Raw genomic sequence first — 19402 nt, 5'->3', positions numbered from 1 at the left:
CAGAGTTTTTGTCTAAGGCAGGAAAAATGAAAGGAAGAGTGGGAGAACGAAAGTCAGATTGTAGTTTTATCAGCCTGTTCATCATGCTTGTCACCAGAACCCAGGTGCCCCCTTGTGCTCGCTTCCATCATCTCTTGCCCTCATAAAGGTAGCCACTGTCTAGTCTTCTAAAAGTACAGATTTTTTTTTTTTGCCTGTTTTTATGTTTTATGTAAATGGAATCATTCAGGATGTGTTTTTTTGTGCCTGGCTGCTTTCATTCAGTATTGTGGGAGGTTCATCTGTATTGTCACATGTAATTGTATCTCATTCATTTTCATTTTTCTGTAATGTTCTATAGTCTGAATATGGACTTCCTGGTGGCTCAGACAGTAAAGAACCTGCCTGCAATGCAGAAGAGCCAGGTTTGATCCCCGGGTTGCAAAGATCCCCTGGAGAAGGGAACAGGTACCCAGTCCACTATTCTTGCCTGGAGAATCCCATGGACAGAGGAGCCTGGGGGGCTGCAGTCCACGGGATCACAAAGAGTTGGACACAACTGAGTGACTAACACCAGTGTGAATATACCACAGTTTATCCATTCTGCTTTGATGGGCATTTGGATAGCTTCTAGGCTTTGCCTATTAGAAATAGTGCTATGGATAGTTTATCATGTTTAATAATGAGCAGAGAACTATTTTAAAATCTCTGGCATCTTATTTCCTTTCCATTCCCCCAACTACCACCCCAGTTCACACCTTCTCAAACTTTCACTTGGACTAATAGCAGTAGCCTCCTGATTGATATCCCCATCTACAGTTCATAAATATACCAAGTTTATCTTCTGGGAGTGTAATGCTCATCATGCCATTTTCCTTATTCAGAAACATTAAATGTCTCCCCATTACCTTCCAGCCACGGCAGTTCCTTTACTTGGCATTCAAGGCGTCCTCCCTGCATTTGTACTCCAGAACATTTTTGTGTCCCAGTCAGGCTAAGCCATTGCCATGACCTAAACACAGACTTTTTTTCTTCCTCTGTCTCCCTGTTCTTGGCCACTCCCAGTCCACGTTGCATCATGGTGCCACTCAAACTGCCTCTAACAGCTAACAAATCTGTCAGAGTTCTTGTCCCCCCAGGCTGAGTTCAGACATATTTCTTTCAGCAGGCAGCTTGCATTCCCTGTGGCCATGGTCATTTCCCATCTGCCGTGCTCTGTTGGACACTACCTTATGTATCATGAGCTGCCCCGTACTTAGCATTGCTCTCATTTGTGTTTCATCTTTCTTGCCCACTGAATTCCAGCGGGGCCCCATCTGTCTCATCTGTGTGTCTCCAGAGCAACCAGTCCAGCTGCTTGCCCATAGAAGAGGCTCAATAAATGCTGGTTGAATTATTTTGGAGAAGTTGTTTGAAAATGTCTTCCTGATTTTTACCTCTGATTCCCACTTTCCTTTGAGTGAATTCCCCCTCTTGCTCCTTGGTATTTTGTGTGTGTGTGCTGGCTAGCTCAGGAGCATAGTCTTTGGTGTCTGGTACTTTGACTGATCTTCAAGAAATAATGATAACCTCTCAATGCCACCCTCTTTGATCATACTATTTAACCCCCTCCATGTCTTAAAAGAATTAAATATTTATTAGGCATCTACATAGACTATGAAAACTGGAATAAAATTTGCTCTGTACCTGTAAGATATCATTTCAGAGTCTCTAGTCTGGAAAAGTGTTTAATCTGTTGTCTATGGTTGATTGTTGAAACTTGCCTTTTTCTCACCACGATGGATGAATTGCACACTAGGAGAAGTTTGCGGATCTCAGCCGTGGTTTATCAGGTACTTTCAAAGCAAGCAGAAAATAAAACTGGAGCACTCTGCTGCTTTCCCATCGGTACCTGGGTTCTCAAGAACTAGTTCCTAAATTAGTGACTGAAAATATTGGTTATAATGATTAGACACCTCATTCATTTGCTCTCTCTCCCCCAGTTATCTCAAGAGAACTTGAGCTTATTCTGAGCACCAGTGATGACTTAATTTTGCGGTGAGAAAATAGGAATGAGAGGAAGCCAATTAGGAAACCTCAAGGAAGAGGAAGTATCTCCAGGCTGAAGGGAAGGCTGTTGAGTCTTATTTCCTCTCTGTTCTTGACTCATCCTCTCAGTGCCTGACCAACTTCTGCACCCCCCCTTTCCCCACTTGATCAGGGGGCTGGAATGGGTGTGAGGTGAAACTGGAGTTAGTAGAGTGAAGGAAGTCAAATAACATTCACAAAGACCCCAAGATATAGGGATGCGCCATGGGTGTGAAAATCTCATTGAACTGACTGATGCTTACAATTCCCATCCCCTGTCCACATTCATGGCTGAGGCTACATGTGTGCAGGACAGGGTGGGTAAGAACTAGCTGCTTTCAAAGTTAAGAAAACAGACTGAGTTTCACTTCTGAACAGTAGCAGCATACAGTGTAGCCTGGTGCAGTACTTGGCTTCCTTCTTGCTAGAGAAAGAGCAAAACAACCACTGATCCAGGCTTTATTCACCAGTGTCCCCCCCTTTCACAAAGGCAGAAGCAAGTCTTCAGTAGGTGACTTATTTTCTTTGTAGTGCTTAATATTTTTTTCCTCCATGCCTTTAAGGGTAGGTACAGCATGCTCACCTGTTTGAGAGAAGAAATCGAGGTGGTGGTCACCAGGTGATCTCTGGCCAGCGTCAGATCCAAATCCAGTGCTTGACACTTGGAGCAAAGCCCGACCCCTGTTCAGGACCCGGGCCCCTCCCTTCCCCAATCTTATTTTTCACTGGAACATTTGCTGTGTTCTCAAGCTCTGAAGGGCTTCCTGTGTTATCATGCCTAAGGGGAAGTTGTATGTTAAAAAACCACCAACGGTTAAGCCCAGACCAGCTGGGGTCTTCCATTGCTGCTTCCAGTACTCTGGGGAGACCAATGAGAATTCTTAGTGTTTCTCTAAGTCCTTGGCTTTCAGAAATGAGCTCAGCCATCCGTCAAGCATTGGGTCTTCCTTTAAAGGGGGAGTTTGGAAAAAGAAGAGAAGCATCAAAAGTTATAAGAGGGTAATTCTAAAGTTGTTACAGCTAAAAATCAAGGGTGACCTGAAAGCTAAAGGTTTTGGCTCTCTAGAAGGAGTTCCTGGATAGATATAGTTAGGTAAAATGTCCTTTGGGTTGAGCCAGTACAAGTTTATTCCCTTTCAAATCAAAGGACAGTGTTACCATTTTTGGAGATGACTGATCGAATTCCAGGCACAGAATTACATAGACTGGTAAGGAAAGGGCGGAGTAGCAGGGCAACGATAATTTGTGACTGCTGTGTCGACATACACCATATTGTACCCACCGCTGGTACTGGAGAGTGAGAGAACCACACGCTGGGTGTTACGGCCAAGAGCACTGGGGAATATTACTTTATTGGAATGTGGTTTGAAGAGATTTTGAGCAGAAACATAACCATGTGCCTCATGTAAGTCACAGTAGCACATCCCACATCACATTTGAGGCTCCATTTGTCCCTCTCCTTTGCCCATAAATTGTATAGTAGAACTGGAGTAGAGAAATCACCGTTTTCTCTTTCCCCAGGACTCAGCCAGAATGACAGCTCTTAGGTACCCTACCATAGTTGCTAGGGTACAGAAAGAACTTAAGGACTTCGATTGGTATGAGAAAGATAAAAATAGAACCAGGTTCTTGCCCTCAGTCCTCTACTGAGGCACCTGATTGGTGATGGTCTGACCAGGGAGCTACCTTGCTTCAGGTGATCAGCCAGAGCCGCTACGTCTCCAGCTCTTTCGTGGCCACAGTGGACTTCTGGGGCATCCTAACTCGCCTAAGATACTCTACCTACCAGTGTTTCAACACCTGCTCATATCACATGGAAACACAGATACGCTTCATTTGTATATTCCCTGGCTCACTGAAACCACCAGCAGAGCATCCTAAGCCAAGGGCTAAATTCTTATATTGCCTTTAAACGCCATGTGATTCAGCGTGTCTGCAGTCACTGGGAATCTACGCTGCTACTTTACCTTTGCCTTGTGGGTAACCCCTACCTTCCACCTACCTCCACCCCCAGGGGAGAATGTGGGCCTTGCCAAATGGAGGCCCCCAGGAGATTTTCCAAGACTCACGAGATGTCAAGTCATCTCTAAAATTTTTCAAAAAACCAGAAAGTCATTTCAGAATGTCTAACTTAGTGGCCCCACAGAGAGGAAGATCAAATTTTCCACACAGACACAGCAAGTCTGCCCCCATAGGCTTGTGTTAAAGCTGCAGGAGTATTCGTACCCAGACTTTCATGAAAGCTCTCCAGCCCAGGGGGAAGTCCACCTGGGTGAGTAGTTAAGCTGCTGCTTGACACCCAAGGCACATATTCTTGAAGTCTCTGTTTCCTGGGGATTTCCCTTAGCAATGGAATCAGCAAGGGGTTCATCTTTCTGAAAGGTTTCCCAGAGGAAATCTATTTGCCTGTGAAAAAAACCTCAAATTCTAATATAAAATCTCTGGCCTTTTAGGTTTTTGAGTTTGGATTTCTCATTTATTCACAAATCTCTTCGAATAAAAACAGTTCAACATAGGACAAAACCCAAGTGGTGAAAATGCATATTCAGTGAATGATCAGAGTGCTTACTTCATGCCAAGCACTGATGATACACTCAGGAGCAGATATGGCCACTGCCCTCAAGGAGCCTGATGTTCTAATTCTAGCTTTCAGTTTGCACTGTATTGAAAATGAAGTTGACTCCTTGCAGGAAGTATCCTTTAGGGTAATTGTGTTGTTGTTGTTCAGTCACCAAGTCTTGTCTGACTCTGTGACCCCCATGGTCTGCAGCACACCAGGCCTCTCTGTCCCTCACCATTAATAAGTATATGCCATCCAAAATCCTAGGCCTCTTTTAGGGCCCAGCTTAAATGCAACCTCAACAGAGGATCAGAATTTATATGAACCTATGAAATAATTCTCATAGCCAGTGTGTGTGTGATTTTAGATATTCCATCATTGCATGGCAGGGTACACCCAGGGTGCTTCACTGAGAGTCATGGCTATGTGGGAAGGAAAGGCAATTATGAAAACATTTCTCAGTTGTTCCCTTGTCTTTCTATAGTTTTCAGTTCAGCTTCTCAGTTCATTTACTGAACTTTTATGAGCCAAGCCCCATAGCAAGGGTCGTAGAGAATACAAAGATAAAAGGTATTCAGGCTCTGCTCATCTTTCTTTCTGTGCTACACTGGGTCTTTGCTGCTGTGCACGGGCTTACTCTAGTTGCAATGTGAGGGCTTCTCATTGTGGTGGCTTCTCTTGTTGTGGAGCACAGGCTCTAGCCTGCTGGCTCAGTAGCTCTGATGCATAGGCTTACTTGCTCCACAGCATGTGGAATCTTCCCAGACCAGGGATTGAGCTCATATCCCCTCATTGGCAGGCAGATTCTTAACCACTGGACTACCAGGGAAGTCCTGCTTTGGCAATCTTTAGTGAAGCCTATTACAGCTCTTTTAAGTTAAACCACATGATTACCAATATGTGATGCTTTTGACCTATAAAAATGGCCATTTTATTTGGTTCAGAGTAATAAAAATTCAAATTATATGCACTGGGCATATAGGGGGAAAGAGGCAGATTGGTGAATCTGAGCTTCTTAGCTGAGGAGATGGGAATGAGTGTCCTTACAGGAGGAATAGGGGTGTGAGGGAACTGGAGAGCTTGAGGAGGGATCAGGAAGTGTATCTCAGAGCTGTGCCATGGAATGTAGCCCTGCAGTGGAAATAGGAGGATGAATTGCAAGACAAGGCTGAAAAGAAAGGCACAGGTCAGCTAAGTTCAAGACTAAATTTTATCGAGTACCTCAAAGAAGTCTGGGCAGAGAAGCAACTCAATGAGATGTTGCTCAGGAAAATGATTTCAAGAGTGTGATCAACAGGAAGAGACTCTACTGTGCCAGACCATGCCAACTGGTCTTAATCCAGGCAGTGGCAGTGGGAGTGAGAAGCAGAAGGAGTTACCCCATAGGGAGAATCAACAGGATTTGGTTACTGGAAGGCCGCAATCACAGTCATCATTTAATGAGTGCTTATTATGTGCTAGGTATCTTGTCTGGTACCTCAGTTTCTTGCCTTCTCTCATCTAATCTCCTAAACAGCCCCTATAAAGAGAATCCAGCCTTGAGGAGGTTGTGTAAGGTCAGATATCTGGTAACTGTCACAAATGGGATTTAAATTCAAGTTGAAATAGAAAGGGATGCACTCCTAGCCCCTGTGCTATAAGGGAATTCATTCATTCAACTAATACTTATTGAGCACTTTAATATATGCTAGGTATTGTTCAAGCTGCCTGAGCTGTACAAGTGAACAAAACAAAGATTGCTGCCCTCTTGGCCCTTGGGTTGGGTGAGGAGAGACAATAAACAGTGAGCAAAATTATGAATTATATGATGGAAAAGAGGAGAGCAGAATAAGAAGGATCAGAATTACCTGGGGAGGTTTAGGAGAACTGACAACTATTGCAAGGTTTTGACTCTGAGGACTTGGAAAATGTATTGTGAGGGAAGGGAACTAACTGGCTTGGGAGAAAAGCGATGGAATGAGGTGTGTTCTGTTTTAAACATGTTAGGTTTGGAGGTGCTATGTGTCTCAACGTGAAAAATACCCCATAGGCCATTAGAGAAGACTCAGCACTAGAGACTGATACAGCCAGAGACCTAGTTTTGAGGAAATATCATCATAGAGGGGGTTGTTGAGTGAGTTCACCCTCCAAGCAACCTTACAGAGAGGTCGTTTTATCTATGACTATTCAGGTGAACTTTTGGAGTTATAGTCTAAGGGGCTTGCTCAGAGTCTAAGAAAAAAAAGTACTCAGTGTCAGAAGGAGTTGGTCCTGAGGATAGGGACCTAAACCTAGGAACACCTTTCATCAGGACACTTGGGAATCAGAGGGAGCCAGAAAGTACGCTGTGCCAGAAATGATGTCTGCACTTAGTATTTTCTTAATTGAGTTTCAGTTTTGGATTTTCTTTTTCAGTAATGAAATAGAAGTTTATTTCTTAAAAAATACTCTTGAGAAATTAGAACGTCCTTAAGAAACTCCTTAGGAGGCTCTTAAAATTTTTTTCTTTTAAATGGAAAGTGAGTTTAAGAGGAAATACATTAAAGAGGTAAGAATTCCTTCTTCAATATTACTTGCAACTGGTATTGAAGTGCCAGACTCTTGTTACAGCTGGCTTTCCTAGTACACAAGCTATTGGGCCAGCTACACTAGTTTAACATCTGGTTTGCATTTTACAGTCACTAAATAGAAGTGTGTGTCTTGGGGTAGGTCAAAACAGGCACATTTTACAGTTTCAAAAGTCACTTGCTGTTCTCCCAGAGCTACCTTGCTTGTTTGGAAATTATTCTCATTACTTCATCTACCACAAGCCTGCTTTGAGCCTTGTCCCTTCCGTTCTTGTTCATTATCAATCAAGGCTACTGATTCCTTTATTACACCTATATTGCCTATTGTTAACTGCTCAGTTGTGTCTGATTCTTTGTAATTCTGTGGACTGTAGCCCACCAGGCTCCTCTGTCCATAGAATTCTTCAGGCAAGAATACTGGAGTGGGTAGCCATTCCCTTCTCCAGGGGATCTTCCAGACCCAGAGACCTAGGTCTCCTGCATTGCAGGCAGGTTCTTTACCGTCTGAGCCATCAGGGAAGCCCCATTACACCTATATTTCAACTTCAGTTCCACTTTTAAGACAAAACTGACCAGAGCACCTGGCCAAAGGAAGATCTTACCTGGCCAGAATAAAATTCTGCTCTGGAGTGGCTAGCAACACCCTCTCCCTTCTGTACCTAAAATTAACTGGCTACTGCCAGGGCTTCCCTGGTGGCTCAGTGGGTAAACATCTGCCTGCAATGCAGGAGACCTGGGTTTGAACCCTGGGTCAGGAAGATGCCCCTGGAGAAGGAAATGGCAACCCACTCCAGTACTCTTGCCTGGAAAATCCCATGCATGGAGAAGCCTGGTAGGCTACAGTCTATGGGGCTGCAAAGAATCGGACATGACTGAGTGACTTCACTTTCACTGCCAGAGCAGCTGCGATCCATTTATTTTTCCCTCTCATAGCAGGAAAGAAAGTGGTTGGATAGAAAGTTGTCATTTGCAGAAACGTGGATGAACCCAGAGACTGTCAGAATGAAGTCAGAAAAGAGGAAAACGAATATTGTATATTAACGCATATATGTGGTAATAGGAAAATGGTAAAGATGATCTTGTTAATCAGAAACTGAGACACAGATCTAGAGAACTAAGGTATGGATACCAAAGGGTGAGGGAGGGGAGTGGGATGAATTGAGATATATACACTGCTACTGTGTATATTGCTTCCCTGGTGGCTCAGACGGTAAAGCGTCTGCCTGCAATGCGGGAGACCTGGGTTCAATCCCTGGGTTGGGAAGATCTCCTGGAGAAGGAAATGGCAACCCACTCCAGTATTCTTGCCTGGAAACTTCCATGGACTGAGGAGCCTGGTAGGCTACAGTCCATGGGGTCGCAAAGAGTCGGACACGACTGAGCGACTTCTCTCGCACTTTTTTCACTGTGTATAAAGTAGATAACTAATGAGAACCTACTGTACGGCACAGGCAAGGTCTACCTGGTGCTCTGTGGTGAACTAAATGGGAAGGAAATCCAAGAAGGAGGGGATATATGTATACGTATGGTTAATTGACTTTGCAGTACAGCGAAACTGACACAAAAATGTAAAGCAACTGTACTCCAGTTGAAAGAAAGAAGGAAGGAAGGAAGAAAGCCAGTGGGTAAATATTAAGAACGCCAGCAAGCCGGATCCAGGCTAGATATACAGGTACCAAACTAACGAGCGACTTCAATACGCGATTACTCAGAGAGGCAAATCACTACTCGAGACCCCAGAAAGCTTTTCTGCTCTTGCTACAGTCAATTCATTCTCCAGAAGAAAGCTCTAAACCGCCACAAGCCGAACCTCACCTGCAATCTTTAAGCCGCCCACACGTGGGGCTGGCGCAAGCTCAAGTCGAAGAACCCGCTCTTCCCCACCCCCACCAGAGGCGGGGCCTTGGAGCTCTCCCCGCGCTGGGGTCTTAACTTCGGTGCGCAAGAGCGGAAGAAGCCAGCCGATGCCCCGGAAACAGTCGTAGCAACTTCCGGAGGGGCTTGTACGGCTGGTGCGGGAGCTACGGGGCCCGAGATTGTGCTTGGAATTAGTGGTGCACCATGTCCCGAGGTTCCAGCGCTGGTTTTGACCGGCACATTACCATTTTTTCTCCCGAGGGACGGCTCTACCAAGTAGGTGAGTGAATCGCGTTTGCCTTTGGTCCACTCGAATTGCTCTGTCATGGTACGGCCTGCAGCAGGAAGACGCCGCCGGAGTTTAGTCCTGGGCTGAAGCGTGGCCGAAGCTGGGACTAGAAGAGGGCCGAGTCCATATGGAGGTCCCTTGATGTTCCCAGCGCTATCCGCAGGCTTGGATGGGAGCCTGAAGGCAGAAGGTCTCGGGCTGTCCGGGGCAAGCGGCCGAATTGCCTGGTCACTATAAAGAGTTACAGGAAGGTAGGGCTGTTTAGCCTGAATGGGCCCAACGTCTGTAGTCATCTAAAGGGTAATTGATTCCTTAACCTTCTAGTGAAAACGTTTTCTCTTCGTTTTCCTTTGCAGTATAGACTTCCTGGTCCTGTGGTTAATTACACGTAGACTTTCAGAACCTCTGTGTGTCAGACGTTGTGCTGGTCCTAGGGGACGCAAAGATGTCACACGCTCACTTATACTGAAGCTCACGGCTTAAAGGGAGTGACATACGTAAACAAATGGATAAAAAGCGCCAAATAACAAATTACTGGAGTTCAGGACATCTGTGGAAAACTGGTAGACGGGATGAGTGGCCGTCAGCTCTAGAGCGGCTCTTGAAACTAACATCCTGTCTTAACCCACGTCTGATTGGGTGCTACTGTAATTTAAAAGTTGGTTCTGAATTGTAGGTGAGGTATAGTGAACTAGCTGTTTCCTGAAGAACAGCTTCACTGGAGATAAACCCTAAAGTAGTTACCGTTATTCAGTATAGCAGTACATTTTGGTAGATCAAAAAGGTGTCAGGGTTTAGGCTGTGATTGGAGAAGTCAGTATTAGGAGAACCTGGTTTACAACTGGCCGGTGATGGTTTTCTTTTTGAGTGAATTTAGCACCCCAGTGCCTTGGTGAGGTCAGTGATCATCTGTGCTTGGAAATCATAAGGAGGGAGTTGGCCTTTAAATGAGGTTCTCTTCACAGTGTAAATGTTAGGAATAAAGATAACTTGGAATGAAACTAGACTACTTTATGGCTATATACTGGATATAATGTAGCAAGAAACAACATCATATAGGGTAATTCACTAACCCTTTTAACTCATCCCGTTGAAAAATATGATCTGAGAAGATAACTGTATCTTCAAGGAAGTTTCATTTTAAAAGTTTCATCCCTGAGTTTTAAAGACTTCTGTATTGGCTGTGCTTTGAATGTTCTATTTCATAGTTTTTATATGCAAACAGGGAAAGTCACTTAAACTAGACTTTTGTATACTATAAAGTCCAGCAATAGGCTTTAATGCTTCCCAGATTTGGTGAGTTGAAAGGCTGAATATAGTGTAATTTTAATAGTTTAAAAAGACTTGGAATAGAGCATGCAATTCAGAACAGGTTAACTATCTAGACAGAATAACCTTAAGCTCTGTTATTAGTTAACTCCCTAAGCTTTGTCTTTGTGGCTAACTCCCTCTGCTACTCAGGGCACTGAGTAGGCATTGCTAGGAAAGGGAATGGAAAAGGCGATGGCACCCCACTCCAGTACTCTTGCCTGGAAAATCCCATGGACGGAGGAGCCTGGTAGGCTGCAGTCCATGGGGTGCGAAGAGTCGGACACGACTGAGCGACTTCACTTTGACTTTTCACTTTCATGCTTTGGAGAAGGAAATGGCAACCCACTCCAGTGTTCTTGCCTGGAGAATCCCAGGGACGGGGGAGCCTGGTGGGCTGCTGTTTATGGGGTCGCACAGAGTCGGACATGACTGAAGTGACTTAGCAGCAGCAGCCTCAGGAAAGGGAAAGTGAAAGAATAGTATGATTAAGCAGTACGGTGGTGAAGAGTTCAGGCCCTGGAGCCATAACTGGATTCAAATTCCTGCTCTGCTTCATAGATAGTCCTCACCTGGGCAAGTGATACAACTTTAGCCTTAGTTTCTGTTTTCATAGTTGGCCTAATAATTCCTCTCTTTTGTGGTGGTTTTGAGGATTAAATAAAGTAATATATGTATAGTGCTTAGCACAATATTAAGTTCTCAGTAAATGTTATTTTTTTGTTTGATTCTTTGGCCTTTTGTGTGTGTGTGTGTATGTGTGTGTGTGGTCTGTCAGATAGTAGCTGTGTAGACATGGACTGTTTCTTTTAGGGTCCATCCATGCTTGATTCTCTAATGAAATATACATACATTGTCACAGTGTTGTGAATATTATTTGTTAGTTTCTAAACTTTAGAATCTGCCAAAGACAAAACATGTAAGACAGAGTGCAAATTGTTAATGGTGACAATGGAAAAATAGTAGAAGAAAAATAGGAGATGACAAGGGAATGGAAAGGTTAGTGGAAGGGATTAAAGATGTTCCTCATCTTCTATAGTTGAGATTCAAAAGATAAATGTGGTCTAAAGTTGATACATTTAAAAAATACAGATATAAATTTAAAGTTCTAATATTAATTATAAACAAACTGTTGATGGTGTTTGTTCTCAAGGAGTAGGGAAATTTTTTATTTTTACCTGTACACTTTAATAATTGTTGAAAATTTTCTTTTAATGTGTTCAAGAGGGTGTGTGTGTGTAAACTGTAGAGCTATATAAAGAGTATTTGGGTTTGAAATCCAGCTTCAGGAATTTCATATGTTATCAGTGGGGAAATAGGTCCATAAGCCTGGCTACTCTAGAGCCCCTGTCTTCTGCCTTTTTCCTGGGTGTCTGGCAAGAGAGATGGGAGCAGTCACTTGAATTTGCCTCCCAGGTGAAGTGAGCGCTGCCTGGTTGTTCCTGAGAAGGGAGCATGCTGATAAGAAACGGAAAAGAAGCGGACTGGTAGAGACAGACTGGAGAGGATGGTTTTCTAATCTAGAAAGTGATAATGTGTTTTGAAGCCAGGATTCCTGGGGAGTCCTAACTCCACACCAACTAGAGGAAGTATAGAATTTTACATATACTACGTATGTAAAATATAATCCCATTTACCTATAGATGTAAAGTACTTAGTGTCTGTCACATAGTATTAATAAGCAGTCAGTAAATGTTTCTGTGAGGAATGCTGTTAAAATCCCTCACAGAAACATGGCTGATAAAAATGGAAGTTTTTTCACCTCAGGAGTTTCACAAGTAAATCCACTTACTTACTTACTGTTTGCCTCTTTTGCTGTTTAAAAAAAAAAAAGAAATTCTTGTTTTGGGGACTTCCCTGGTGATTCAGTAGCTTAGACTCCCATGTTCCCAGTGCTAGGGGCCTGGGTTCAATCCCTGGTCAAGGAACTACATCCCACATACCTCAACTAAGAGTCTGCACGCCTCAACTAAAAGAACCTGTGTGCCACAACGAAGATAGAAGACCCCACGTGCCATAACCCAGACTCAGTGCAGCCAAAAAATAACAATAACCATAAGAATTCTTGTTTTAAAGTAGTGTTTCTCAACCCAGACTTGTCATACCCTCCTTGGATCAGATTTGAAATTGAATGTGTACATGTATACATACATACATATATATGTGTATATATATATTCGTAATACATACATATTCAGTTCAGTTCAGTCGCTCAGTTGTGTCCGACTCTTTGCAACCCCATGAACCACAGCACGCCAGGGCTCCCTGTCCATCATCAACTCCCGGAGTCCACCCAAACCCATATCCATTAAGTCGGGGATGCCATCCAATCATCTCATCCTCCGTCGTCCCCTTCTCCTCCTGCCCTCAATCTTTCCCAACTTAAGGGTCTTTTCCATTGAGTCAGCTCTTTGTATCAGGTGGCCAAAGTACTGGAGTTTCAGCTTCAGTCCTACCAATGAACACCCAGGACTGATCTCCTTTAGGATGGACTGGTTGGATCTCCTTGCAGTCCAAGGGACTCGCAAGAGTCTTCAGCTCTTTGCATCAGGTGGCCAAAGTATTGGAATTTCAGCTTCAGTCCTACCAATGAACACCCAGGACTGACCTCCTTTAGGATGGACTGGTTGGATCTCCTTGCAGTCCAAGGGACTCTCAGGAGTCTTCTCCAACACCACAGTTCAAAAGCATCAATTCTTCGGCACTAAGCTTTCTTTATAGTCCAACTCTCACATCCATACATGACTACTGGAAAAACCGTAGCCTTGACTAGACAGACCTTTGTTGACAAAGTAATGTCCCTGCTGTTTTATATGCTGTCTAAGTTGGTCATAACTTTCCTTTGAAGGAGTAAGCCTCTTTTAATTTCATAGCTGCAATCACCATCTGCAGTGATTTTGGAGCCCCAGAAAATAAAGTCTGACACTGTTTCCACTGTTTCCCCATCTATTTACCATGAAATGATGGGACTGGATGCCATGATCTTAGTTTTCTGAATGTTGAGCTTTAAGCCAACTTTTTCACTCTCTTTCACTTTCATCAAGAGACACTTTAGTTCTTCACTTTCTGCCATAAGGGTGGTGTCATCTGCATATCTGAGGTTATTGATATTTCTCCTGGCAATCTTGATTCCAGCTTGTGCTTCATCCAGCCCAGCGTTTCTCATGATGTACTCTGCCTATAAGTTAAATAAGCAGGGTGACAATATATAGCCTTGACGTACTCCTTTTCCTATTTGGAACCAGTCTGTTGTTCTATGGCCAGTTCTAACCTGACCTGCTTCCTGACCTGCATACAGGTTTCTCAAGAGGCAGGTCAGGTGGTCTCGTATTCCCATCTCTTTCAGAATTTTCCACATACTAAAAGTATACAAAAAAGTCATGGGATCAAACTCTGCTATGTTTTCAACCTCATATCTGCCCCCCCGCCACACACATGCTCCTCCCCACACACACACCACCAATATTTTTAATGACCCCACCTGCTTGAAAAATCACCGTTTTGAGGAATGTAATATTAAGAGGCACTGTGAAATGAGAAGCACTTCCTGCTTAAGTTTAAAGGTTAGGGAAAGACAGAATGGCAGTTTCAAAAAAAAATCTTAACGATAAGATTCTAGTTGTACAGCATTCAAATTGGATGTTGAGATATCATGCAGAATACCTGCCTTGTCCCAGTAGAACACCTCTTATTTTTTTGATAACCAAACTTCAAAGAATGTAGGAGCCATATTTTTCCAGCCAGTGTTTATGTGGGGAAAAGTATTTTCCAGAATTTCGCACAGGTTTTTGTTTGTTTTTCAGTTCAGTTCAGTTGCTCAGTCGTATCCGACTCTTTGCGACCCCATGAATCGCAGCACGCCAGGCCTCCCTGTCCATCACCAACTCCCAGAGTTCACCCAGACTCATGTCCATCAAGTCAGTGATGCCATCCAGCCATCTCATCCTCTGTCGTCCCCTTCTCCTCCTGCCCCCAATCCCTCCCAGCATCAGAGTCTTTTCCAATGAGTCAACTCTTCGCATGAGGTGGCCAAAGTACTGGAGTTTCAGCTTTAGCATCATTCCTTCCAAAGAAATCCCAGGGCTGATCTCCTTCAGAATGGACTGGTTGGATCTCCTTGCAGTCCAAGGGACTCTCAAGAGTCTTCTCCAACACCACAGTTCAAAAGCAACATCTATTTATTTTCTCCCAGTTTTGTAAGTTAGAAGTCTGGTAGGCTTAGGGTCACACAGGCTGAAAATCACAAGGAGGCTGTGTTCTTTTTTTAAATTTAAGTTTAGATTTGTTATTTATTGAGGTAACATTGGCTTATAACATTATATAAGTTTGTGTATACAACATACTACATCATGATCGCCACCAAAAATTTAGTTTCCATCTGAGTACAGCGTTTTAGACAAAATTATGGGTGAAGAAATCTTGACTTACATTCCTTTAATTATCAGAATTTGAGAATCACCTGTAGGTGCTTCGCAGTGAGTACCCATAAATGGGATGTGCATCTCTGCTGTTGCTAGCATCACACGAGCAGCTCCTGTTGTGAGCCACTGTCGGGCATTGTGTGCTTGTCCTGAACATGTTGTCCCAGTACCTTTTATATTTAGCCCTTGTTTTTTCCTAGTGTTATACAAATCAGTCCTGGAAAAGTTGGAAAGTGTTGGGAAAAATTGCAGGGAAGGAAGCAAAGTGTATGAGAGAGATTACTATGGAAAGAGGTCTCTATATACAGACAACTGTTTATTAACTATTTTATTTATAATCAAGGATGCAGTTTTCATTCTAACGTAACGGTTTGTTGTTAGATTGAGCCCTCTGAACCTGCTGGTGTTTGACTGCTTTTTACCTGTAATACTGGCTTTCTCATGTGGTTCAACCTAAGATAGAGATACATATATGTATATAACCTAATATATATATATACACACACACACATACTGGTAACTTATTATGTATTTAAATTAAAGATTAAGAAATTGAGGACTTGAGATGAACTACAATCCATTATAATTTTTTGTATTTAAAAAATAAGAAATGGGCTATCAGTTCTTTTCTTGCATAATCTTGGACATTCAAAAACAGATTATGGAGGTTAACATAACAGTGTTTACTAGTTTTGTAAGTTTCTGAAATTTATCCAAAAAGCAAAATTTTTAGTGATGGAAATAAAGTGTTTAATTACTGTTTCTGACATCTGAATTCTGACTCAAAACTAAATATGCCTTTTAAATACTGCTTTTAATACTGCTTTTAATACTTCTGTTTTTTAATTGGCCTTCATGCTCTCCTCTGCTGTAAACTGTGATATTACTTTTACCCTACCAGTGTTTCTTTTTAATTACTGTCTAGATTCTTTACTTGAATCTAGAAATTATAGAAATTACTATAATATAGAAATTACTGTAGAATTTTTTATAGAAATTTTTACGGAAATTACTATATTTTATCGTGGTGTTTTTTTTTTTTAATTTAAATTGTATAGTTGATGTACAATATTATATAAATTTCAGGTGTTCAACATAGTAATTCACAACTTTTAAACGTTATACCCCATTTATAGTTATTATGAAATATTGGCTATATTCCCTGTGCTGTACAGTGTGTGTCTTTATAGCTTATTTTATGCTGGTGGTAGTGTTATAATGGGGAATCATTTACACAAAATCTTACTGAAAATTACACTGTAATGCCACATGGTAAGTACCAAAATATTGGCACAGAGAAGGGTACTTTAGGAAGTGACACTGACAGATAGAGCCAGGAATGTTTCCTTAGGGAGATAAATCGATCTACATGAAGATTAGATAAGGAAACTTAGGGAGACCTGTGTATTGGTCAGTCAGGTGTGGCTGGAGCAGACAGTGACAACTGGAAAAAGATTGTAGCAAAATTTTGAAAAGATTTGGATGTCATGCTACAGTTTGGACTTTTGGACATAGCCAGTAAAAATCGTTAAGAACAAGATTATTAAGTAAGATAGCAGAAGAGTTGGGTATAGAATTAGAGTTAAGAGTAGAAAGGGACAGATGACAGGAAGACCATTTTGGAAGGGTTGTTCCAGTAATCCATGCAAAGAAAAGTAGATAGAATAGTACAGTGACACATGTGTTCATAACCCAGCTTTGATGACTGTCTGCATCTGTCTATCTCAGTTGTCATTTGTCAATCTCAAACACTTAGCCCTCTCTGCTGGAGTATTTTAAAGCAAATCCTACATACAAGAGTGGACATTTCTCTGATAAGAGGAAAGTGAAGAGTCAGGAATGGTACCCAGGTTTGTAGCTTGAAAACTTGAGTGGTTAGTAATCTGAGATAACTATAAGAAGCATGTTTGCAGAGATAACTGCGTGCATGCTCAGTCTGACTGTTTGTGACCCCATGGACTGCAGCCCACCAGGCTCCTCTGACCATGACATTTCCCAGGCAAGAATACTGAAGTGGGTTGCCATGTCCTTCTCCAGAGGATCTTCCCGACCCAGAGATCATACCCGCGTCTCCTGCATTGGCAGGGCAAATTCTTCACCACTGCACCGCCTGGGAAGCCCAAGAGTTGGGAGAAATGAGCATTTACAAATAATAAATTCAGAGCTAAAGATGACAGTTAGTAGTGATTATATAGGAAAATCACCCAGTGATAGGGAGAAGTGATAGAATCCTTGGGGATACCAGTATTTAAGGAGCCAGCTAAAGAGATGGAAGCAGTGAAGGAGACAGAAAAGTAGGAGATAAATAGCAGTAATTTGGGGGGGGGGGGCCACATCTCATGGGATCCTAGTTTCCTAGCCAGGGATCGAACCTGAGCCCCCTATTGTGGAAGTGTGGAGTCTCAACTTCTAGACCACCAGGCAAGTCCAGGGATGATATTCTTAACTAAGAACTTTAAAAATTCAGTTTCTCAGATGCACTAGCCATATTTCAGGTGCTCAGTAGTCACACGTGGTTATTGCCTATTATACTGGATTTTGCAAATATAGAACAGTGCCTTCGTCACAGAAAGTTCTGTTGGACAGCAGTAGTCTATATAGAGAGGGAGAGAGGACTAGGACCCCTTTAATGGATCTTTGCTGATTCATAGGTACATTCTCTGTTGAGAAACATTTTTTATATGTAAAAATATTTTTTATATTTTGTGGGAGCAAATTTTAATATGTGGTGAGAGCCGTAGTTCTTTTCCTTGATGGCTTCTTATGTTTTGCATTATTTAAGCAGAACAGGTAAGTAATGCACATGAGTGAAACCAGCTGGTGAGACAGAGGAGGAGTGATGGGAACTGTGACAAACTGCAGAACACATGTCAGCCCTAAATGGCTTTTGCTCTGCTGGACAGTCTCTATGAGGGTCAAATGATACCAGAATTTTTTTTCTACAAAAAAATAATCCTGCTTTTATCAAACTTTTAGTTAATTAAAATTTTCCTAGAAAACTGTGTATTCTAAACCAATTTGAGTAAGCTGGATTGGATCCATGGCCAACCTTTGACTTAGTGTCTACTGGTTGCAAATGTAATTTTAAAGCTCCTTGGTTCCTACTTTCTTTGACTATCCAGTCTGGTGGTGGAGGGGGAAATAACACAGTTGAAAATGCTAAAATTACTAGTGAAATAGGAAATGCTATGGGAATTCAGAGAAAGGGTTGAAGAATCTCTTCTAGGACAATCAGAGAAAGTATCCATGGGAAATGGAGGACATTTGAGGGGAAGGACAGGCTAGGTGGAAATAAGAGTGATAGCGCAGTCCAGAGAGGACTTGAAGAAGCAAAAAGCACATTGTAAGAGGAGAGATGGTAAAAATGGCAAACTAGTAGCCCTCCATATCCATAGACAGGCTTCCCATACGGCTCAGTGATAAAGAATCTGCCTCCCAGTACAGGAGATGCTGGTTCAATCCCTGGGTCGGGACGATCCCCTGGAGAAGGAAGTGGCAACCCACTCCAGTATTCTTGCTTGGGAAATACCATGAACAGAGGAGTCTGGCAGGCTACAGTCCATGGGGCTGCAAAAGAGTCAGACACGACTTAGTAACTAAACAATAACACCCATAGATGGGAGTATTTTTTAGGCCAAAATTGTGTTCTGAACAATCAGGTAGTAACAGCTGGCAATTGAAAATGTACTGAAATTAAGTGAGATCAAGGATAGTGACTCAGTTATTAGACCCAGATATACATCTGTATAGAAAAGGTTGTTCCTAATATTTATCTCTGTAATATCTATAGTGATAATCATTTTATTACTGATAACTGGTCATTTGTATGCTCTCATTTTCTAGATTACTATGGCTAGAGGTTTGTATTAGTTTCCTGTGGCTGCTATAACAAATTACTACAAACCTGGTTGCTTAAAACAACAGAAATTTATTCTCTTACAGTTGTGGAAGCCAGAAGTCTAAAATCTGTATCATTGGACCAAGATCAGAGTCTCAAGCAGGGCCATTCTGTCTCTGGAGGCTCTAGGGAAGAATGCTTCCCTCGTCTTGTCCACTTCAAGAGGCTACCAGCATTTCTTGGCTTGTGGCTCCTGCTCCATCCCTCTGTTCTTCAAGACCAGCATTTGCAAATCTCTCTGCTTCTCCTTCATAGCACCTTCTTCTCTCTGTGTGTAAAATTTCCATCTGTCTCTCTTAATAAGGATACATAGGAATGCATTTAGAGACCACCAGAATAATCTCCCCATCTCAAGATTAACTTAATCACATGTGCAGAGAGTTTTTTGGGGGGAAAGGAGCTATACATGGTAATGTTTGCAGGTTCTAGGAATTAGTACATGGATATCATTTGGGGACTGTTTTTCAGTATACCAAA

General features: G+C 42.4%; 1 protein-coding gene and 1 long non-coding RNA gene across 3 annotated transcripts in view; one reads left to right on the top strand and one right to left on the bottom strand.

Moving 5' to 3' along the window:
• Nucleotides 1-2491: 2491 nt before the first annotated feature.
• On the bottom strand, nucleotides 2492-9104 carry LOC102413510. Its single transcript, XR_006546838.1, has 2 exons — nucleotides 8968-9104; nucleotides 2492-2629 (listed from the first exon to the last, which is right to left on the bottom strand). It is a non-coding gene; the product is annotated as an uncharacterized LOC102413510 (long non-coding RNA).
• Nucleotides 9098-19402, top strand: part of PSMA6 (proteasome 20S subunit alpha 6) — a 23561-nt gene continuing 13256 nt past the window's right edge. The window contains exon 1 of one of the 2 annotated variants that reach the window (XM_044932860.2): nucleotides 9098-9289. In XM_044932860.2, the coding sequence (XP_044788795.1) occupies nucleotides 9214-9289 (76 nt within the window). In that variant the 5' untranslated portion in view covers nucleotides 9098-9213. The remainder of the gene's footprint in view (nucleotides 9290-19402) is intronic. The other variant, XM_006043847.3, reaches the window with a different exon arrangement.

The sequence above is a fragment of the Bubalus bubalis genome, chromosome 20 (assembly GCF_019923935.1).
Source record: "Bubalus bubalis isolate 160015118507 breed Murrah chromosome 20, NDDB_SH_1, whole genome shotgun sequence".
In the NCBI taxonomy this organism is placed as follows: Eukaryota; Metazoa; Chordata; class Mammalia; order Artiodactyla; family Bovidae; genus Bubalus; species Bubalus bubalis.
This window is presented reverse-complemented; position numbering and strand designations above follow the sequence as displayed.